This window comes from Nansenia antarctica (genome assembly GCF_963989245.1).
Source record: "Nansenia antarctica genome assembly, chromosome: 2".
In the NCBI taxonomy this organism is placed as follows: domain Eukaryota; kingdom Metazoa; phylum Chordata; class Actinopteri; order Argentiniformes; family Microstomatidae; genus Nansenia; species Nansenia antarctica.
Genome location: NC_137675.1, coordinates 47,934,661 through 47,958,519, shown reverse-complemented (window position 1 = coordinate 47,958,519; position 23,859 = coordinate 47,934,661). Strand labels below are relative to the sequence as shown.

General features: G+C 43.5%; 1 protein-coding gene and 1 pseudogene across 2 annotated transcripts; both read left to right on the top strand.

Annotated features, from left to right (window-relative positions):
* Positions 1-14,018: 14,018 nt before the first annotated feature.
* LOC308150210 (olfactory receptor 10J4-like) lies at positions 14,019-14,918 on the top strand (the record flags this gene model as incomplete). Its single annotated transcript, XM_080523064.1, has 1 exon — positions 14,019-14,918. The coding sequence occupies one exon, from the start codon at positions 14,019-14,021 to the stop codon at positions 14,916-14,918; it is 900 nt and encodes a 299-aa protein (XP_080379190.1).
* A 3,175-nt stretch (positions 14,919-18,093) lies between these two features.
* Positions 18,094-23,593, top strand: LOC308150209 (olfactory receptor 10J4-like; annotated as a pseudogene). Its single transcript has 2 exons — positions 18,094-18,163; positions 22,760-23,593. The product of its transcript is annotated as an olfactory receptor 10J4-like (transcript).
* The last annotated feature ends 266 nt before the right edge of the window (positions 23,594-23,859 follow it).

The window sequence follows — 23,859 nt, the reverse complement described above, 5'->3', positions numbered from 1 at the left end:
GTGTGTGTGTCTGTGTGTCTGTGTGTCTGTGTGTGTGTGTGTGTGTGTGTGTGTGTGTGTGTGTGTGACAAGTAACTTGATTACGGAAATTATTTGACTAATATTAGCTATTTTATTATACAGGTACTTCACAAATGCAGACAGTGTGAGGCTTGCAAAGACAGCACTAATGGCAGAGGTAGGGAAGATGGAGGAAGTGTTGGAGGAGGGAACTACAGCCTCTGAGCCAGCAGACAAGACTCCACGGTAGGAGGCGACAGGCACCAGTACCAGCAGCAGCAGCCTTGCCAACATCTTTGATGAAATCCTGGAGGAACGCACAGTAAGCCTACCTGATCCTGGGATAACCACAAGCGTACAAGTTCAAGTGCATACCTACCTCAGTGAGGCACCTATTCCACGGTCAGACAATCCCTTGCTTTTCTGGAAAGTCAACCAACCTCGACTGCCCTCCCTGGCAGCCACAGCAGCTAAATTTCTCTGTGCTCCTTGTACAAGTGTAGAGAGTGAGAGGCTCTTTAGCACAGCCTCAATTATTATTGATGACAGAAGGAACAGGTTGACTGCACAGAATGCTGAAAAGCTAATCTTCCTGAAGAAGAATCTCTCCCTCATGCTTGAGTGAACAATGTTCAAGAGCTTTGTTACAAAGAAACGGCACATAAGAAACGTGTGTGCGTGTTGTTGTTGTTGTTGTTTTTTGTTGTTGTTTTGTTTACAATTGTCAAAGCAGCTGTTATTCTTATTTATTTGGAATACTTTACATATTTATTTGGGAAGTTATATTTAACTTGTGTTTTACAGCCATTTTGTTTTTACTGTTAGTTGGCTACACTTGAAAAAAGACTTATCAGACATAACTATTTTTTCTATAATGCTGAATGCTGCTGTTTAAATAGTTTTAACTTTAAACCAGTTACTGAGTACTGGTCACTGAGTACTGCAGAGTACTATTTTTGTTGCTTTAATAAAGGCTGGCAGTCTTTAATTTAACTGTTGTTGGTGTGGACTATATACTGGGGAGGTATTTGAATGAATGAATGAATGAATGAATGGTCTTTATTGTCATTGCTACAGTACAGGTACCAAACAACGAAATTTAGGAGGGGTGGCTCCCCTGGTGTTAGGAAAAAAAAATAAATAAAAAAAAAATATTCAGGGGTCAAAAAATTTATACAAATATCGGATCGGTATCGGTATCGCCGATACCCGAAGCCCAGGTATCGGTATCGGTATCGGTAGTGAAAAAGTGGGATCGGGACATCCCTATTTACAAGGCAATCAATTGTCGAGAACAAGACCCTGGGGTTATTCTTGTTTGTAGATATTATATTTGAGAAGTGATTTTTCCTAGCATTTCGCATTGCCAAGTTAAAGGCAGATAGATGTTCTTTAAAAATATTCTGATCAATCTGTAATTTGCTCTTTCTCCATCTGCGCTCAGCTTTCCTACATGTTCTCTTTAGGAGATTTATTTCACTGTTTCGCCATGGTGCTCTCCTCTTGGCTCCAACCTTTTTTAGTTTGGTAGGTGCCAGGGAGTCTAGGGCCATTTTTACTTTATTGTTAAATGTAATTACTAAGTCGTTTTCACATAACGTGGGAGTTGTGTGATTACTGTTCATTAAAGCTTTGAAATTCTCAGCCACTGCAGGGGTAAGATAACGTTTTTTAACAACACGTTCAGCATTGCTTTCAGCTTTACGTGTTACAATGGTAAAGAAAATACAGAAATGGTCTGAGAGGGCCAGGTCGCTGATACCTGATATTTCCATTGCACTTGATGTGTTCCTGCACTCAGCACTCAGCCAGTCTTACCCTGAGCTGTCCAAGTTTTCTCAGAGCCTTCTACTTCTGTCCCATGGACAAGCCACGGTAGAAAGAGGATTCTCCATCAACAAGGAGGTTGAAACGTGCAACATCCTTGAAATGTCGATGGAAGCTTTGAGGTTGATCTGCGACAAGGTCTGTGTCTGTGGGGGTGTTCTCAAGGTACCTCTCACCAAGGAGCTCATGGGTTCAGTAGCCTCTGCAAGGTCAAAGTACAGGATTTACCTGAAAGATGAACGGAGGAAGAAACTGAGTTCTGCACAGGGCCTCAAGAGAAAAGCCGTTCTAGAGGACATAGAAGACCTGAAGAAAAAGAAAAAGGTTCTGACAGAGGTGTGCCACTCCCTCCAAAGAGATGCTGATCAGCTAGCCGAGCAGGCAGAGGGGAAATGTGGATAATTAATGGCCCAGCTGCTCACAAAATCAAACACCCTGAGAAGAAGATGCAAAGAAAAACAGAACACACTGGTCGAAACTGAGAAGCTGCTGGACTCGAAATCAGACGAGCTGAGGCACATGAAGTCATGAACTGTCAAGATCTTTTTTTGGGTTGAGTGGAGCACGTCATGACCAAACCCAAACCTGTCTGAGAACACTGTTGTTGTTCAAATGGTGAATTAGGGAGGGGAGATGGTCCTAGGACGTGTGTCTCCCTTGGTGGGATGAGTCACATTACATCTTGTTTCTTAAATCCCTTTTTGTTTAACTAAGAGTTATTGGGATGTTATATGGACAGGATATGTTCTTTATCCTACATTAGGTCTACTGTATTGAAACATAATGTGTATGCATGTTGGTGAGAGTATTCTGCCCTAACCAGTGTTGGGCACGTTACTTTAAAAAAGTAATTAGTTATAGTTACTAGTTACTTATCCCCAAAAGTAACTGAGTTAGTAACTGAATTACTTCATTATAAAAGTAACTAGTTACTAGGGAAAGTAACTATTGCGTTACTTTTTACCACGGTGCAGCGGGCTAAGTTAAGGTCAGTCAGCCAAATGTGACAAGGAAAAGCTTACCCACTGCCATATTAGAAGATAAATGTGATCTTCTTGTGAAGATAGATTTTTTCTGAGCAGGTTTCAGCAGGGAACTTTTCATATTTATTGCACTTCAACAGACCACAACTGGTAGACATACTGTACTTCAAGTATTTTCTTCATTACAAAAGTTAACAGTTAAACAATATGAAGTGCTTTTAAAGTAGTACTGAAATAGTGCCTGTACTTCCACCGTGAAAACGCCACGTTCACCTCAGAACACTCGGGACTCGCCATTGCTGCGTGTATCTCTCTGATAGTTTGAGTGTGTGTGTGATGCTGTGCGCGCGTGTGGTTTGTGTGTAGAAACATCCGCACAACACTGAACTATGGTTGGCTTACCATGACATTTTCTCTACCATAGCCAATCATGATCACTTGCGCGGTTGTCTCGCCCCTCCCCTCCCCCCTCACCAACAAACAAACAAAAAACACCTTTGCAGCTGTGACTGAGGTCGGATGACAATGAGAAGCTTCAGTAGTAACGCGCCGCATTGAATTACCGGTAACGGTAACGGCGTTGTAACCAGGGTTCGAGTTATAATCTGAACTCTGTGGGGGTCTCCAAAATAACAGTGCGAAATGTTCTCATGCACGCGCGAATCATGCCCACACAGCGATGGGACTTCAAGTTTTAATTAGCTATAGGCAGTAGCGGATTAAGGTGGTCAGTGGCCCTAGGCTACTCCTTTGTGTGAGGACCCCCCGCCCCCATACACAAGCCTCCCCCCTCCCCAAAATATACAACTCACGAGCACCCTGCACACACACACCACTCATAATGCTTTACCATAAAACACTTAAACACTTTAATAACACAATAACACAACAGTGTTAATAATGCAAAGAATAAAAAAAAGGTTCAGTGCATTCAGTTCTGTCTCTATTGCTCTCCTCTCCCGTTGTCTCTCTGTTACTGTCCTGTTGTCTGTCTCTCTGTTGCTGTCCTGTTGTCTGTCTCTCTGTTGCTGTCCTGTTGTCCGTCTCTCTGTTGCTCCCCTCAGCTCTAAATGAAAGAAATGAATTAGCTAATTAGTTGGCATGTAAACATATAGTTAGGGTTGGGTACAGTTTGGGTTTTATTCGATACCGGTGACAAATCGATACTTTAAAAACGGTACCGGTACAGAAACATCATCCTCATCCTCAAATCCCAACATATCCTGACGCTACAGCTGCAGGCTACTCATTTCACCACATCAACAGCCCCACATGAAACAACAGCTATAAAAGCGATAGTCACACATGTATCTCGGCCAATAATTTTGTTATTTTTGCTATTCAGAAGGAGCGAAAAATACATTAGGTTAGTACACTAGGTTAGTAAAAAGTAAAAGCCACCTTACCTTTACGGAGACAAGATAGACCAAAGTGGTCTGTTTTCAGTAGGCTGAGTGGTCTGTTTTCAGTAGGCTGAGTGGTCTGTTTTCAGTAGGCTGAGTGGTCTGTTTTCAGTAGGTAGCAGAGTCCTCAGTAGTAGCAGCAGTAGTAGTAACAGTAGTAGCAGCAGGGCTAACGTTAGGTGTCATAGCAGGTTTCTTTGATAAAAACCCGACATTTTCTAGGCTTGATGACCCGGTCGGCAGCAGTGGCCTTTTTTTGGGCGGCATGGTAGCTACTGTATGTATATACTCCTGTATAGCTAATGAATGAATGTTTGCTTCTCAATAATAGGCTAGGTGCACGATCTCACTACTTCCTGAAAGGCAACTGGTGTCTCACTCTATTGGTTTAATTGATTAATCAGCTGTGCACTGTGTGTTCCAACGGTTTACCGCACAGCTGATTAATCAACCTTTTGCTGTTGCACAATATTCTACTGCGCCCCATGGTGTCTTGGTGGTGAAGTGCAGGCAGTCAAAGGCATACTGTCATTCACAGGAGATTAATGGTGCGCGTAGTTCTTTTGAAAAACGTGTTTATTTTACAATATTTATAATATAAATTAAATAATATTCATTACATTGACATTTTGATCAAATAATAGTTGTGGTAATGTATTATTAGCGACCCCCACAGATTTTTGATTTTACTGCCTTCATGGGAGCTCAGAGAGCCTCAGACCATCTCTATGGGAGCTCAGCTCCCATTGGCTCCCACATAACTCGAACCCTGGTTGTAACGATGGAAATAGTAATCAATTAGATTACCCGTTACTGAAAAAAATAACGCTGTTAGTAACGCCGTTTATTTTAACGCCGTTATTCACATCACTGGCCCTAACTGACTGTGTGCGTGCGTGCGTGCGTGTATATCTGTCTGTTTGTGTGTACGTGTATGTGTGGTGTGTGTGTACGTATGCATCTGTGTGTGTCTGTATATCTGTGTGTGTGTGTGTGTGTGTGTGTGTGTGAGTGTGTGTGTGTGTGTGTGTGTGTGTGTGTGTGTGTGTGCATGTATGTTTTTAATAAACCTTGCCTTTGGGTTAGGGTTAGGGTTAGCCAGCCTATTTGAATTCTGTTGTATGATAGTGGTCTAGTCTATTGCAAACTAAAACTGTTAAGTTAAAGGTGTCACTGATGTAAACGGTTACAGCTCGAAGTGGCGGTGAGGTCTGGAAAAATATTGACAAGGTCTTGAAAAAGTCTTAGAAAGGTATTGAAATGAACCTCAAGATTCCTGTATATACCCTGATAAACAGGTCTGGACGTCCATGGAAGGCAACTGTGGCGGATGATTGCAGGATCCTTTTATGGTAAAGAAAAACCCCTTCACAACATCCAGCCAAGTGAAGAACAGTCTCCAGGAGGTAGGCATATCATTATCCAAGTGTACCATAAAGGGAAGACTTCACAAAAAATAATACAGAGGGTTCACCACAAGGTGCAGGCCATTCATAAGCCTCAAGAATAGAAAGGCCAGATTATTTATTTTATTTTTTTCTGCCAAAAAACATCTAAAAAAAACAGCCCAGATCTGGAACAGCATTCTTTGGACAGATGAAACTAAGATCAACCTGTACCAGAATGATGGGAAGAAACAAGTATGGAAAACGCTTGAAACGGCTCATGATCCGATGGATGACCACATCATCTGAGAAAAAATGGTGGAGTTAGTGTGATGGCATGGGCATGCATGGCTTCCAATGGCACTGGGTCATTAGTGTTTATTGATGATGTGACAGAAGACAGAAGCAAACGGATGAATTCTCAAGTGTTTAGGGATATACTGTCTGCTCAGATTCAGACAAATTCAGCAAAGTTGATTGGATGGCGCTTCACAATACAGATGGACAATGACCCAAAACATACTACATAAACAACCCAGGGGTTTTTTAAGGCAAAGAAGTGGAATATTCTGCAATGGTAGAGTCAATCACCTGATCTCACCCCGATCGAACATGCATTTCACTTGCTGAAGACAAAACTAAAGGCAGAAAGACCCACAAACAACTGAAGACTGCTGCAGTAAAGGCCCTGCAAAGCATCACAAAGGAGGAAACCCAGCATTTGGTGATGTTCATGGGTTCCAGACTTCAGGCAGTCATTGCCTGCAATGAATTCTCGACAAAGTATTACAAATTTACATTTTATTTATGATTATGTTAATTTGTCCAATTACATTTGAGCTCCTGAAAATAGGGGACTGTGTATAAAAATGGTTGCAATTCCTAAATGTTTCTTACAATATTTTTGTTCAACCCCTTGAATTAAAGCTGAAAGTCTGTACTTCAATTGCATCTCGATTGTTTCATTTCAAATCCATTGTGGTGGCATACAGAGCCAAAATTATGGAAATTGTGTCACTGTCCAAATATTTCCGGACCTAACTGTATATTGAATAGAATGCAAGTTTTGGAAAGAGCTAATTTAGCAATTATCCCAACAATCTTTTTACAGTCAGCTGGACGATGAGTGGGAGGTGAAGCTGGAAGTGCAGGAGCAGCTGGAGATCTTCACGTGCGTGATGTACACATCAGTCAACCTGGTCAGGAGCAAGATGCTGAAGAAGATTGTGAGAGAAGATGGGACCCTCAGCAGCAAATCGAGAGTCGATTTTGCTCACCAGCCCCCCTGACAAGACTCACTCATCCCCCACATCCAGCGTGTGAACTATAGAGTGTCCTGTTACAAGCGGGCAGCTGAGGCGATCTTCTGGAGGCCTAAACCATATGTGACACAGTCTGATCATTTGGTCCTCATGTCGGGATCTGATGCAATGATCAGACTTTTATTTCGAAAAATGTGAATACATTTCTGTGTTGTTGAAAATCAATGACACATCGCTAGTCAACTAACACAGCTTGTTTTGTGAGCCTGCTAACAATGTAAAGTAGTGTCATAGTTAACTAGGTAGCAGTGTGGATTACTCACCCAATCCATTTCATTGCAGCATTTTGGCTTGACTAGCGAGTTTTGTTGTGATTCGTATTTCCGTATTTCCGTGTTTCAAAAGAAAAGTCAGAACATTTTGATTGGTTGCCAACATGCGGACCAAATGATCAGACTGTGTCACATATGACTAGGGTCAGGGGTGGGAAAAGACAGAGGGAGGGATTTTGGAGCCTGTCTGGACCAAATCTGCCCCCATCTCTCATTGACCTGTTGGCTGCTGGTGGCGTCAGTGATGAGGATGAGGTGGAGATTGATGAGGAGATGGATGATGATGATCAGTGAAACAGGGTTTTGATGTTTGATGCTATTGCAGGAAACTAAACTATTGCGAAACAAAATAGTAAAAGTTCTATTGTTATGTGTTGTGTGTCTGTTTTTCACCAATATAGAGTGGTTGTACCATGTCAGTGACCTTTCCATTGGATTCCTGGTGCAACAATTATATGGAAAAGTGGGTTAATTTGTCTTTGTAGGTTGTCTGGTTCAGGAATTCTGAAAATCTGTGTTTTTCTGACAGGCTGACATAGTCAACAGGTTGTAGACTGTACCAAAACACTAAAAATATATTTTTCCATCTGGTTGACACTGCCCTCCTCAATGGCCACATCGTTCATCGCCAACAGGTGTTATTTATTATTGAACACTCTCTCATTCTCCCCACTCCCCCACAGGATGATGAATGATGAAACACTGCTGGACGGGTTAGGGGGATGGGGGTAGGGGGTATTTGAACTTTTTTTCTCTCTCACCCTCTGCCTTGCACACTAGTCCTAGAGGAGGATAGATTGGCTACTCTATCTCCAGGAGACTTCAAGCTTAATTGGTCAAAGGAGAGTTGGCGACCAAGGGGTGCTTGTGTTTGTTTTATCTCACAGAGTAGTAGAAGCCTAATTGCTCTCCAGGGGAGGAAGAGAAACTGTTGACTCATGACCTAATGACCAGATAAACATGTTGACTGTGTTGGGCATCTGTTCCACAGAGGTATGTTTGATTGATTGATGTATATATATTATTCCCCCTATTATTTCCTTGGGTGAAATTCCCAAGGTGGCGTTGTCTGGCTAAGTTTGGTGCCCCAACCACACCCTCCTGTTACATAAGCAAGTTTTGTCAGAATCTGGCCTCATAACAGAGAAAATGTATCTACATAATACCTTCAGCACTTTATCTCAGCAGGCTTTTTCTTTGAGAGTAATGGTGGTTTGGCTGACCATGGTCAGACGGCTGATTGAGAGTAATGGTGGTTTGGCTGACCATGGTCAGACGGCTGATTGAGAGTAATGGTGGTTTGGCTGACCATGGTCAGACGGCTGATTGAGAGTAATGGTGGTTTGGCTGACCATGGTCAGACGGCTGATTGAGAGTAATGGTGGTTTGGCTGACCTTGGTCAGACGGCTGATTGCGCTTCCATCTCCCAGCTCCCAGTTGGCTCAATGGGAGAGAATGTCTACTACTAGCGAATCTTTGTTTTAATTTCAACAACTTTCTACTGGTGATGGACTAGATGCCCTGCTTAAAATTTACGTAAACACAATCCATTGTGGCTGATCTGCAAGATCCAGGCCTATTGCAGCTTTTGTTCCCCCTGAGAATCTGAATGTTATCTCTGGTGCTATCGCCAAGGTTTGGAAGCCAGCCCATGTGCTCCCTCTCCATAAAAGTGATGGCCCATCCGACTTAGATACCTACTGCCCAATATCCAAGCTAAATCAGGTTTTCTGGACATAACAAACAGTGTTTGGAATCACTGGCACCCCCCATGACTGGTTTACATCATACCTCTCTGGCCGCACTCAGTTTGTCCAGCTCAAAAATCTAAAATCACAGCTCACTCCAGTCACCACCGGTGTTCCCCAGGGATCTGTTTTGGGCCCCCTCCTATTCATAATTTACCTCCTACCCCGTGGCAATATCTTCAGGAAATTTGGACTTGATTTTCATTGCTATGCAGATGACACCCAGCTCTACCTATCCACTAAGCCAAATTCCACCCTCCCACCCACTTCCCTCTCCGACTGTTTGCTGGAAATCAAATCCTGGTTCTCACGCAAATTCATAAAACTTAACAGTGATAAAACAGAGGTTCTCCTCGTTGGCACTAAATCCACCTTTGCTAAACCTCACAGCTTCTCCCTTACCATTGACAACTCCACAGTCTCCCCTTCCCCTCAGGTTAAGAGTCTGGGTGTCATCCTGGACAGCACATTATCTTTTGAATCACTCATCAACAATGTCACTCGGTCTGCATATTTCCACCTACGCAACATTAATCATCTCCGTCCATCACTTACACCCACCAGCACCGCCATTCTTGTCCATGCCCTGGTCACATCCCGTATAGACTATTGCTATGCCATCCTCACAAATGTCTTCCACATAAATGTCTCCATAAACTCCAACTGGTCCAGAGCTCAGCTGCACGTATCATTACCAGAACTCCTTCCATTGACCATATCACTTCAGTTCTCCAACAACTACATTGGCTCCCTATTAAATTCTGTATTCATTTTAAGATTCTCCTTCTCACCTTTAAGGCTCTCCATAACCTAGCACCTTCATATCTCTCTTAACTCCTTCTTACTCACACTCCCTCCCGTAGACTCCTCATCTTGCCTATCCTTCCCCTGTCACACCGGTCAATATCCTCCTTCGAATTCCATGCTGTTTCTGTCTACTCCCCTGTCAAACTTCACATTGTTGTCATCTATCGCCCCCCAGGTCAGCTCGGTAATTTCTTAGATGAGATGGATGACCTTCTCAGCTCCTTCCCTGATGATGGCACTCCATTCGTACTACTGGGTGACTTCAACATCCAGTCAGAGAGGCTTCTCTCATCTGGAGTACTTGACCTACTCCTCTCCTTCGGCTACACCCTGTCCCACTCTCCTCCGACTCATAAGGCAGGCAATCAGCTCGACCTTGTGTTCACCAGATCCTCCCATACCTCCAACCTTACTGTTACCCCTCTCCCAGTTTCTGATCATAATAATAATAATAATAATACATTTTATTTATGGGCGCTTTTCAAGGCTCTCAGGGACACCTTACAAGACAGTTTAAAACCACATATCAAAACATTAAAATCAACAAAGCAAAATGAGATAAAAACAGCAAAATCTGATATAACAAACAAAATACATGAGATCAAACCAAGTAAGCCATTGTGAAAAGGTGTGTTTTAAGACAGGATTTGAAAGTGGAGAGAGTGTCAATGTTGCGTAAGTTGGGTGGCAGAGAGTTCCAGAGGCGGGGAGCAGAGTGGCTGAAGGCTCTAGATCCCATAGTAGTTAGGCGGACAGAAGGGATGACAAGTTGGTTGGCAGAGGAGGATCTGAGACTACGGGAGGGAGTGTGAGTAAGAAGGAGTTCATAGAGGTATGAGGGTGCTAGGTTATGGAGAGCCTTAAAGGTGAGAAGGAGAATCTTAAAGTGAATACGGAATTTGATGGGGAGCCATTGAAGTTGTTGGAGAACTGGAGTGATATGGTGAATAGAGGGAGTTCTAGTGATGATGTGTGCAGCTGAGTTCTGGACTAGTTGAAGTTTATGGAGACATTTGTGTGGGAGACCAAAGAGGAGGCATTACAATAGTCTAAACGGGAAGTAACCAGGGCATGGACAAGAATGGCGGTTGTACAACCACCTGCCCTCTCGATCCCATCCCCTCCCCTCTTCTCCAATCCATTTCCTCCGACATCCTTCCTTACCTCACCACCGTAATCAACTCCTCCTTGTCCACAGGATGTGTCTCGGTTGCCTTCAAGATAGCCAGAGTCAAGCTTCTCCTCAAGAAACCTACCCTTGACCCATCATCTGTCCTACCGGTATCCCTCCTCTCATTCCCCTCCAAAACCCTTGAACGAGCTGCATCTAAACAACTCACTGACTATCTACAGAAGACGGAACATCTGGACCCCCACCAATCCGGCTTCAAGGCTGGGCACTCCACCGAGACTGTTCTCCTTGCTGTCACGGAGGCCCTCCACTCTGCTCAAGCTTCCTCCCTCTCCTCTGTTCTCATTCTCCTGGACCTGTCTGCTGCCTTCGACACAGTCAACCACCAGATCCTTCTCTCCATCCTCTCAGAACTGGTAATCTCTGGCACTGCACACTCCTGGTTCGCTCATACCAGGTGACTTGGAGAGAATCATTGTCTTCTCCATGAACCCTCACCACTGGGGTACCCCAGGGATCTGTCCTGGGGCTCCTACTGTTCTCCCTCTATACCAAGTCTCTTGGCTCGGTAATCTCCTCTCATGGGTTCTCCTACCACAGCTACGCAGATGACACTCAGCTCTTCCTGTCCTTCCCCCCCTCTGACCTACATGTGGCAACACGTGTCTCTGCATGTCTCGCTGACATCTCTACATGGATGTCAGCCCACCATCTCAAGCTCAACCTTAACAAGACTGAGCTACTCTTCATCCCTGGGAAAGCCTGCCCTCTCCAAGACTTCTCAATCACAGTGGAGAACTCTACTGTAACCAGACAGCCAAGAACCTTGGAGTGATCCTGGACAACCGCCTATCCTGTGCGGAGAACATCGCAGTGACAGCACGCTCCTGCAGATTTTTCCTTTACAACATCAGAAGGATACGGCCATTCCTCACCAGAGACGCAGTGCAACTCCTGACCCAATCACTGGTCATCTCAGGCCTTGACTACTGCAATGCACTCCTGGCTGGGCTCCCCGCCTCCGCCATCAGACCTCTGCAGCTCATACAGAATGCTGCTGCCCGTCTGGTGTTTAACCTCCCCAGATTTTCTCATGTCACCCCCCTCCTTCGCACCCTTCACTGGCTCCCGATAGCAGCTCGCATCAGATTCAAGACCCGGGGCTTGCCTACCAGGCAGCAAAAGGGACAGCCCCTGCATACTTGCCGGAAATGGTCACCCCCCAAACTTCAGCCGGTGCACTCCGCTCCTCCACCTCTGCTGGCCGACTGGTCCCAACACCTCTACACCAACATGGCCGTCGTGCTGCCCGGTCACGTCTCTTCACAACACTGGCTCCCCGCTGGTGGAATGAGCTGCCCATGGCTGTCAGAACTGCAGAGTCACTACCCATCTTCCGTCGGAGACTGAAGACCCATCTCTTCAGGTTACACCTTAACTGCTCCTCCTGAGACACCTGCTTTTCCCCTATATTATGCCTCCTAAGACTCTACTGCCCCCCTTTTACTGTCTCTTCAGTGCCCCCCTTGTACTGTCTCTCCAGTGTCTAAAACAAAACAAAACAAAACACTTTTTTTGAACGATGACTGAGTGGCCCCTGGCCTGAGCTAGATTACTCTTCCTGCTACGACTGGTGGATTGATGGTTCACTTGCTTAGTCAAATGTATTGATTGTAAGTCGCTTTGGAATAAGGCGTCTGCTAAATGCAAAACATGTAAATGAAAGGAGCCCATAAATAAAATGTATTATTATTATTATTATTATTATTATTATTATTATTATTATTAGTGTCCCGCAAGGATGGATTCTTGGTCAGGTTCTTTTTACTATTTACATATTGGATTATCTGTAAATAATTGTACCCAGCATTTATATGCCAATTACACTGTTGTATATGCTATTGCCCTCACGGTTGACCAAGCTCTTTCTGCGCTACAGTCTGCATTTACTATCCTACTGGGCTGAAATCGGTACTTACCACTGGAAAAACCAAGTATATAGCATTTTCCAAATAACAGAAAAATGTATCCTATTTATGCATGTACTTTGGGTGGTGCCCCCACTGAGCGTGTCCCCGCTTATAAATGCCTGGGCTTTTGGTTTGACAAAGACTTGGAGTCCCTTTAACAGTCTAGTAACTCTTTATAAACTTTATAAACATGTATACTGTTATTGCTATCTCAATATCAAATATGTGTACATTGGTTTTGCTTGCTAATCAAACAAATACAAAGTTTGGTGTAAGTTCTTGATTGGGTTAGGGTTAGGTGAGATTGGTTGTGTTGTCTGCCAGCTGGCCATCTTTAACATAAATAACATGTCTAGCCCCTTCTATACAGTATTAGAGCTTTAGTCTCATTACCTACATCGCTGGTTAAAGGTGCAATGTGATGTAGATCAATAATAACAATATTCACCTAAAAACCATCTGCACTGATCAACATGATAAACCATCCATTGAAGTGTGGGTTCCAATATCCACCCAATCTAATGGTACCATTCTCCTGTGGGTCCTCGTCACTGAAGACACAAAGGACAGGATGAGCAGGATAAAAACATCATCACACAGCAGTGTGGCTGCAGATGAGACAACGACACATCAGGTAATCTGAACATGCTCTGAATGGTCTGAAGGCTACTTGGTGTGTATGTATGGTGCTAATGTATTTGTAAAACAGTACAGCATTTATATATGTTTACAAATTGTGTTATGTAAATGTGAATGTTAATTTCATACAATGGATTTAGATTAGAATATTTTTGGAAAAAATATAGTACTGGTGTTATACTCAGAAAAATGCAGGTATGCAAAGAACAAAACAAATAGATAATACATTTTGGGATTTGTAATTTTGTTTGTTAAATCAACCAATAGAAATCTTATCTGAATTTACAAGACGTTCATGGAGGCCAGTTATAGTGAAAGTCACTGGAATCTAAAGTGACATTGGGGCCATAAACTAGATGAACTGATCAATCAGATGCTACAGGAGCAGCTATGTTGCAGCCTGCATGCCTCCTTCACACAGTAGAGACGCCACTGTTCACCAGTGTTTTCTCTCTAACCATTTCCCAGCTCAGCACCACTCCTGGCTCACATGGAAAATGGAACTTCTACATTCTATTTCTACCTCACCATGTTTGAGGACCTGGGATTCTCCAGATACATTTACTTCATCTTGTCACTAGTTCTGTATGTTGTCGTTATAGCTTCCAATGTTGTCATATTACTGGTCGTATATCGAGAGAGATCACTGCATGAGCCTATGTATTTTTTCATTTCATGTCTGTCAATCAATTCTCTCTATGGCACTGCTGGTTTCTTCCCACGATTCATGAGGGATCTCCTCTCTGACACTCACTTGATTTCCCGTCCTGGATGTTTCATTCAAATATACATAATATATTCCTACATATCTTATGAATTCACTCTCTTAAGCATTATGGCTTATGACAGATATGTTGCAATATGTAAGCCATTACAGTACCACAGCATAATGAATTTAAAGGCAGTTTGTCTCTTAATATCCTTTGCCTGGATCTATCCCATGTTTTCTATTGGATGTTGCCTGCTTTTGTCCATTAGGCTCCCATTGTGTGGTAATCGAATACCAAGAGTTTACTGCTCTAACACGTCAGTGGTACAGCTATCATGTGTTGATATTACATTAAATAATGTTGTAGGAATGTTTGTGACCCTAACTACAATCTTTCTACCCTTGTTTTTTTTTATATATACTTACTTAAGAATTCTGCTTGTTTGTAAGAAAAGCTCACCAGAATTCAGAGGAAAAGCATTACAAACATGTTTACCTCACATTGTTACGTTTGTTATCTATTCAATAGCCACGTTTTGTGAAGTTTCTCTAAATCGGTTTGAAAAGATTGAAGAACTGAATCCATTTGTAGCTGTGATTTTATCAATTGAGACCTTGGTTATTCCACCAATTTTGAATCCTCTTATTTATGGTCTAAATCTACCACAAATCCGAAGATTAATTTTGAGATCCTTACTTTTACCCAAAATGTTTTCCTAACTGTTGTTGATATTCTGACTTGCAACTGTTAATCAATGTAGTGTGATGTATTTGAACATTTTGATGGTAACTAATCTTATGTCAGAGATTCTGGGTATTGAATTCTGTAGTGACAACATTTTTAATTGGTATTGCATAATGTGAATTACTAAATTCAATCCAGTTTGATCCTCGTCAATCAGGTCTGGTACAAAAGTCTCAAATCTTTTGCAAATAATCGAGGTAAATAGTCTGCAGTCGACATTTAAAATTGAAATGGGCCTAACATGTTTACATTGTTCTTTGTCTTCCTTAGGTAAAATGGAAATAATTGCTTCCCTCCATGATGGGGGGGCCCTGCCCTCTTTTAGGGTCCAGTTAAACAGGGCAAAAGCAGAGGAGTTAGCTCCTTTCTGAAGGCTTTATACCATTCAGGTAGAAACCCATCGCTACCTGGTGATTTACCAGCATTTAGTTTACTGATTGCAGCTTCCAGCTCCTCAAATGTAAATTGTGACATAATGGTGTCATTCTGTGTCTCACCAATGGATGGCAGGTGTCTCACCAATGGATTTTTTCATCAGCTGATGGTGTTTTTGAATAGATTTTCTTGTAGTACTCTTCAAATATTCTTTTATCTCATCTGGCTCATGTAATACTTGGTTGGTTTGAGGTTTATTGTATTGTATTAGTGGTCTGCTGTTTACGCAGGTGTCTGGCCAGGGGGGTATTCCACGTACTTTGATAACATCAGCGATTAGTTAAAAATCCTGGTTCGAGCTGATCTCGATTGTGATATAAGACTCAACTGATTCCAATAATCCAATTCCGGCTTGTCTCGCCAATGATAACTCAGTTCTCGCTTGGAAATGCTGGCTTTGGGTGCGCAAACGGAGTAATAAGCAGCCCGGAACAGCCGATTGTCGAAAAGAAGATACGATGATCGGAAAATTACAGCGCATCGCTCTGCTTATGGAGCTTTATGAAGGCGAAAAATAAGAAGTAAAAAAGGGCAATACTATCTCAATTAACGAGGCGAGGGGAAAGGATTGGCAAAAAATTACTGACAGATTTTATTTTTTATTTAACCTTTATTTAACCAGGTGACCTCATTGAGATAAGGAATCTCTTTTTCAAGGGGGATCTGGCCAAGAGGGGCAGCACAAGGACACAATCATACATTCAATACACAGATAATAAGATAAGATAAGAATAAGAATAAGAATAAGAAATAAGAAATTAAAAGCAGGTTTGGGCGGGCACGGATACTGAATTAAAAGCGATGACAATTTCTAATACTGCGGAGGTGAGGAGATCATTGAGTACTTTGACCAGGGCTGTTTCAGTGCTGTGATGTGGGCGGAAACCAGATTGAAGGGGTTCATACAGTTTGTTGGACTGGAGGTGGGAGTGAAGTTGGGCAGCGACAGCGCGCTCTAGGGTTTTGGAAAAGAATGGTAGGTTGGAGATGGGGCGGTAGTTGGAGAGGTTGGCTGGGTCAAGAGTGGGCTTTTTGAGAATGGGGGTGACAGCGGCGAGTTTGTAGATTGAGGGAACATGGCCTTGGGGTAGTGACTGATTGAAGAGGGCAGTGAGGTGGGGGATGAGGGCAGGGAGGCAGGCCTTGGTCAGGGTGGTAGGGAGGGGGCGAGGGAGCAGGTGGTTGTTTTGGAGGCGGTGATGATAGTAGTGATGAGGGAGGAGTCAACAGGGGAGAAAGTAGTGAGAGGAGTAGGGGGAGGGTAATCAGGAGGGGGGAAGATGACAGCAGGGGGGGTGGTGGAGTTGGAGATGGAGGCAATCAGTGAGCTGTTGATGTGAGCGATCTTGCTGTGGCGTGGAGAAAGGAGTTGCAGAGATCAGGGGAGGAAGTTGTGTTGTTGTCCGGGGGTTGGAGTAGTGTCTTGACAGTGGAGAAGAGGGTGCGGGGGTTTCGATTGGTGGTGTTGATGAGGGTGGAGTAGTAGGCAGATTTGGCAGCTTGGAGTGCGTCACGGTAGGAGGAGATGTGTTGCTTGTAGGCTTCGGCATGGACAGTGAGGTGGGTTCTATTGTGGAGTCATTCTAGTTGGCGGCCGGTCTGTTTCATGGTGCGTAGTTCAGGGGTGTACCAGGGGGAGGAGGTGGTGAAGGAGACAGTGGTGGTTTTCAAGCAGGCGAGTGAGTCAAGGGAGTCAGAGAGAATGGAGTTGAGCATGGTGGCATAGTCTTCCGGGTTGGTGGGAGTGGAGTCAGTGGGGAGGGCAGAAGATATGAATGAATGAATGAATGAATGAATGAATGGTCTTTATTGTCATTGCTATAGTACAGGTACCAAACAACGAAATTTAGGAGGGGTGGCTCCCCTGGTGCTAGGAAAGAAAAAAAAACACACAAGAAGGGAAGGAGCTGGTTTACATAAATAAAGGCTATGTACACTATCCACTATACTATACTGTACAGATAGACGACTAGGGTTGTCATATTGCACATATGGACTGAGATTGAGTGGGTTGACAGATTTTATGTTACAGAAAGAGATGGTGCGTTTGATGGGGTGGCGCGGTAGGGGCAGGGGGGCAGAGAAGAGGATGCAGTGGTGGTCAGAGAGTGGGAATGGAAAATGGTGGGGGTTGGATATGGGTAGGGAGGCAGAGCAGACAAGGTCGAGTGTGTGGCCTTTTACATGGGTGGGGAAGTTGATGTGCTGGGTGAGGTGGAAACAATCAAGGAGAGAAAGGAAGTCAGAGGTGAGGTTGGAGTTGGGTTGGTCGACATGGATATTAAAGTCACCAGTGAGTAAGAGACGGGTAGAAAGGGAAGAGGCGAGGAGTTCAGAGAGGTGAGGAGTTCAGAGAGATCAGACAGAAAAGAGGGGTGTGGCTTCGGTGGGCGGTAGAGTAGGAGTGCAGTTATGGAGTTGGGGAGTGAAAAGGCAAGGTATTCGAAGGATGACATGGGTGGGAGGTTGAGGTCCAGTACAGTGACAGTTAGGGTGTGTTTGTGGAGAGCAGCGAGACCACCCCCTCGCTTAGAGAGGCGGGGTTTAGCGATGTAGGTGTAATTAGGGGGGGTGGCCTGGTTGAGTGAGTAGTAGTCCAAGGGTTGTTGCCAGGTTTCAGTGAGGAGAAGTATGTCCAGGTTGTTGTCCAGTATCAGTTCAGATATGACAGGGGATTTGTTGGAGAGAGAGCAAGTGTTCAACAGTGCAAGGGAGATGGATGGGGGAGCAGGGGGGAGAGAGCGGAGGTTTGAGGGATCAGCGGTGCGGTGTGTGGTGATGACAGGTGAGCAAGAGTTAGTCCAGAATGAGGGGATGTTTGTGCCTTCAGGGTGGTGTAGAGTCCGGTGTCGATGTTGCCGGGAGCCTCGGTGGATGTAGCGGCGGCGGCGGAGAATGCCTGCCTTGGTGGCAGCGGAGGCAGCAGCAGCAGTGAGGCGATGGTTATGGTTCAGTGAGTGAAGGTCAGTGGCAGTATAGGTGAGACAAGAGAAGAGCAGAGGGAGGTGGGGGGTAGGTGAGATGAGCGGGAGTCCAGGGCAGAACGATAGGAGCAGCAGGAGGGTGAGTCCAAGTTGGAGATGAAACCAGAGTACAGATGGGAGTAGTTCAGTGGATAGGTTGGGAGTGACTAGTAGTTGGTGGGCAGTGAGTTGTGTAAACATGGCAGTGAACCAGAGTGGCAGCGTGGTGTTGTCGTTGTTGTTGTTGTCATTGGTATTGCTGGCTTGGGACTGAACCCGCGTGGCCGGCCAGCCTAGCCGTGCCATGCCAGCGACCAAATCCCGCAGTAGTGAGTGAAGGTTGGGAAGGACTGACACTCACCTGCGGAGATGGCAACCCCCAAACTGGCGAGGGAGTGGTGGCTACCTCCCAGGACAAGGGTCGTAGCACAGCACGGCCAGGCTAGCATTGTCTGAGAGCGGCGCGCAGCGGGTCGGTCAGCAACACACAGAGCCGGGGGTAGGAACGATGGTGTAGAGAAGTGTGAATCCAGTGGGAGTTAGTGATCCAGTGATGGGGTTAGTGGTGGCGGTGAATACTGTAGTCCGGTAGTGGAAGCAGTGAGAGGCGGGAGATGGCGGGGGGGAAAGTAACAAATAAAATAAAGTAAAAATAGAGAATAGAAATAGTGGAAAAGAAAATAAAGAAAAGAAAAAGCGGAGACTTTTGGGGGAAGGCAAGCACACAAAACAAGGTAAACGTTGAAAACAAGAAACTATAGACACTTTAAGATAGGACACAAAAAGACAGGGCAGGGAAACAGAAGTGGCAGTCGCAACGCGGACGCCAGCGGTGCTCTGAACCCGGAAAAGCAGCTACGGCAGACGCAACAGGACAAAAACGCAAGGGTTGAGTGTTACATACACTGTATATAAGGTTACTAGTTCATATCTGTTTATAAAAGTACATAGTTACATGCTTACTCCCCCCCTGTCTATATACCCCCCTGTGAATAGGCCAAATAGTGTATATAAGTATATAAGTTTACATAATAGATACATTCTCAGATTCCTACCAATCACCTATCCCCCTATTTATATCCCCCCTATTTATGTCTCATTCTTGTTTTTATTATCTTAGGACTGTGTTTTGATTGTTAAAATCCCCTGCAATATTCTTCTGTTGGTATTCACTCTCGTTTTGAGCTTCAAGTGCTGGCAGGTGTATGTCAGTCACAGGTGTGTGACTGGCACCTGAATGGCACCTAATTGACAGGAATTATATTCTGGGGCCAGTGTCGATCCCATATCTCCAGAATCTGGGACCTAACTCCATCCTCCAGGATGACAACGCTCGCCCCCACAGAGCCAGGATCATCACAGAGTACCTCCAGAATTTAGGAGTGGAGAGGATGGAATGGCCTGCCGTGAATCCAGACCTCAACCCAATTGAACACTTGTGGGATCAGCTTGGGCGTGCTGTACGTGCCAGAGTGACCAACGCAACCATGTTGGCTGACTTGCGGCAAATCCTGGTTGAGGAATGACCAGCATAAGGAGGAGGTGCCAAGCTGTTGTGACTGCGTATGGATCTTCCACACGCTACTGAGGTCCCTGACAGTGTAAAATGAATGAAGTGTAAAAATGGCCAATATGTGTTGTGTTTTCCTTATTACTGTGGGAGAGTGCAATCATCCAATCCACCAAGCAACTCAAAATGTTTTTGGCAAATATTTTTGGGCCGCTACCCACACGTTTAGCTGTGTTGCTCATTCCACGAATGCATGATCCTTACAAGTTGTACCTCGTTGTAAAGGTGACTAATCAGGCTTTCCAACTATATAAAATACAATTCAACCAAAATAATGTTTCCAAACTTTTTTTTAGGAGTTTATATAACTCAATGAGATTGATGTGAAATAACACTACTGTGCAATATGACAACCCTAGTCGTCTATCTGTACAGTATAGTATAGTGGATAGTGTACATAGCCTTTATTTATGTAAACCAGCTCCTTCCCTTCCTGTGATTTTTTTTTAAAGTTTTTTTTTTTTTTTTTCCTTTCCAAACACCAGGGGAGCCACCCCTCCTAAATTTCGTTGTTTGGTACCTGTACTGTAGCAATGACAATAAAGACCATTCATTCATTCATTCATTCATTCATTCATAGTGTTGTCTGCGAGCTGGCCATCCATAACATAAATAACATGGCTAGCCCCTTCTATACAGTATTGTGATTTAGTTTACAATGAGCTTTAGTCTCATTACCTACATCGCTATGTTGATGGTTAAAGGTGCAATGTGATGTAGATAAATAATAACAATATTCACCTAAAAACCATCTGCACTGATCAACATGGTAAACCATACATTGAAGTGTGGGTTCCAATATCCACCCAATCTAATGGTACCATTCTCCTGTGGGTCTTCGTCACTGAAGACACAGAGGAGAAGATGAGCAGGATAAAAAACATCATCACACAGCAGTGTGGCTGCAGATGAGACAACGACACATCAGGTAATCTGAACATGCTCTGAATGGCCTGAAGGCTACGTGGTGTGTATGTATGGTGCTAATGTATTTGAATGTAAATGAACGTATGAATGTTCATTTCATACAATGGATTTAGATTATAATATCTATTTTTAAATATAGTACTGGTGTTATAAAAAGGTATGCAAAGAAACAAGAACAAAACAAATAGATAATAACATTTTTGATTTGTAATTTTGTTTGTTAAAGCAACCAATAGATATCTTATCTGAATTTGCAAGACGTTCATGGAGGCCAGTTGTAGTGAAAGTCACTGGAATCTAAAGTGACATTGGGGCCATACTAGATGAACTGATCAATCAGATGCTACAGGAGCAGCTATGTTGCAGCCTGCATGCCTCCTTCACACAGTAGAGACGCCACTGTTCACCAGTGTTTTCTCTCTAACCATTTCCCAGCTCAGCACCACTCCTGGCTCACATGGAAAATTGAACTTCTACATTCTATTTCTACCTCACCATGTTTGAGGACCTGGGATTCTCCAGATACATTTACTTCATCTTGTCACTAGTTCTGTATGTTGTCATTATACAGTATATCTCAAAAGTGAGTACCGGTACACCCTTTAGATTTTTGCAAATATTCTGTTATATCCTTTCAGGAGATAACATTATCCTACTGAAACTTTGATATAACTTAAAGTAGTCAGTGTGCTGCTTGAATAACAGTATAGATTTATTGTCCTTTGAAAATTACTCAGTACACAGCTGTTAATGTCTAAACAGCTGGCAACAAAAGTGAGTACACCCCATAGTGAACATGTCCTAATTGTGCCCAATGATGTTGTTTTCCGCCCTGGTGTCATGTGACTCATTAGTGTTACAAGGATTCAGGTGTAAATGATAAGCAGGGCTGTTAAATTTGGTGTTTTGGGCACAATTCTCTCTGAATGCTGGACAACATGGCACCTCATGGCAAGGAACTCTCTGAGCGGCTGAAAAAAAGGATTATTGCGCTTCACAAAGATGGCCTTGGCTATAAGAAGATTGCCAACACCCTGAAAATGAGTTGCAGCACAGGCTAAGATCATACAGCGGTTTTCCAGGACAGGTTCCACTCGGAACAGGCCTCGCCAGGGTCGACCAAAGAAGTTGAGTCCACGTGCTCAGCGTCATATCCAGAGGTTGGTTTCCAAAAATAGATGTGCGAGTGCTTCCAGCATTGCTGCAGAGGTTGCAGAAGTGGGATGTCAGCCTGTCAGTGCCCAGACCATACGCCGCACACTGCATCAAATCGGTTTGTATGGCCGTCGCCCCAGACAGAAGCCTCTTCTGAAACCGATGCATAAGAAAGCCCGCAAACAGTTTGCTAAAGACAATGAATCCAAGAACATGAGTTACTGGAACCATGTCCTGTGGTCTGATGAGACCAAAATAAACCTGTTTGGGTCAGATGGTGTCCGGCGTGTGTGGCGGGACCCTGGTGAGGAGTACCAAGACAAATGTGTTTTGCCTACAGTCAAGCATGGTGGTGGCAGCATCATGGTCTGGGGCTGCATGAGTGCTGCTGGCACTGGGGAGCTGCATTTCATTGAGGGACACATGAATTCCAATATATACTGTGACATCCTGCAGCAGAGCATGATCCCCTCTCTTCGGAAACTGGGCCGTAGGGCAGTTTTCCAACATGATAATGACCCTAAACACACCTCCAAGATGACAACGGCCTTGCTGAAGAAGCTGAAGGTTAAGGTGATGGCCAAGTATGTCTCCAGACCTAAACCCAATTTTCAATGGACAATACATCTATACTGTTATTCAAGCAGCACACTGACTACTTTAAGTTATATCAAAGTTTCATTAAGATAGTGTTATCCCCTGAAAGGATATGACAGAATATTTGCAAAAATCGAAAGGGTGTACTCACTTTTGAGATATACTGTAGCTTCTAATGTTGTCATATTACTGGTCGTATATCGAGAGAGATCACTGCATGAGCCTATGTATTTTTTCATTTCATATCTGTCAATCAATTCTCTCTATGGCACTGCTGGTTTCTTCCCACGATTCATGAGGGATCTCCTCTCTGACACTCACTTGATTTCCCGTCCTGGATGTTTCATTCAAATATACTGTATATCATAATATCCTACATATCTTATGAATTCACTCTCTTAAGCATTATGGCTTATGACAGATATGTTGCAATATGTAAGCCATTACAGTACCACAGCATTATTAATTTAAAGGCAGTTTGTCTCTTAATATCCTTTGCCTGGATCTATCCCATGTTTTCTATTGGATGTTGCCTGCTTTTGACCATTAGGCTCCCATTGTCTGGTAATCGAATACCAAGAGTTTACTGCTCTAACACGTCAGTGGTACAGCTATCATGTGTTGATATTACATTAAATAATGTTGTAGGACTGTTTGTGACCCTAACTACAATCTTTCTACCATTTAAAAATAAATAAATATATATACTTACTTAAGAATTCTGCTTATTTGTAAGAAAAGCTCATCAGAATTCAGAGGAAAAGCATTACAAACATGTTTACCTCACATTGTTACATTTGTTATCTATTCAATAGCCACGTTTTGTGAAGTTACTCTAAATCGGTTGCCAAATGAAGAACTGAATCCATTTGTAGCTGTGATTTTATCAGTTGAGACCTTGGTTATTCCACCAATTTTGAATCCTCTTATTTATGGTCTAAATCTACCACAAATCCGAAGATTCATTTTGAGATCCTTACCTTCACCCAAAATGTTTTCCTAACTGTCGTTGATATTCTGACTTGCAACTGTTAATCAATGTAGTGTGATGTATTTGAACATTTTGATGGTTTCAATAATTTTATGTCAGAGATTCTGGGTATTGAATTCTGTAGTGACAACATTTTAAATTGGTATTGCATAATGTGAATTACTAAATTCAATCCAGTTTGATCCTCATCAATCAAGCCTGGTAGAAAAGTCTCAAATCTTTTGCAAATAATCATGGTAAATAGTCTGCAGTCGACATTGCAAATTTAAATGGGCCTA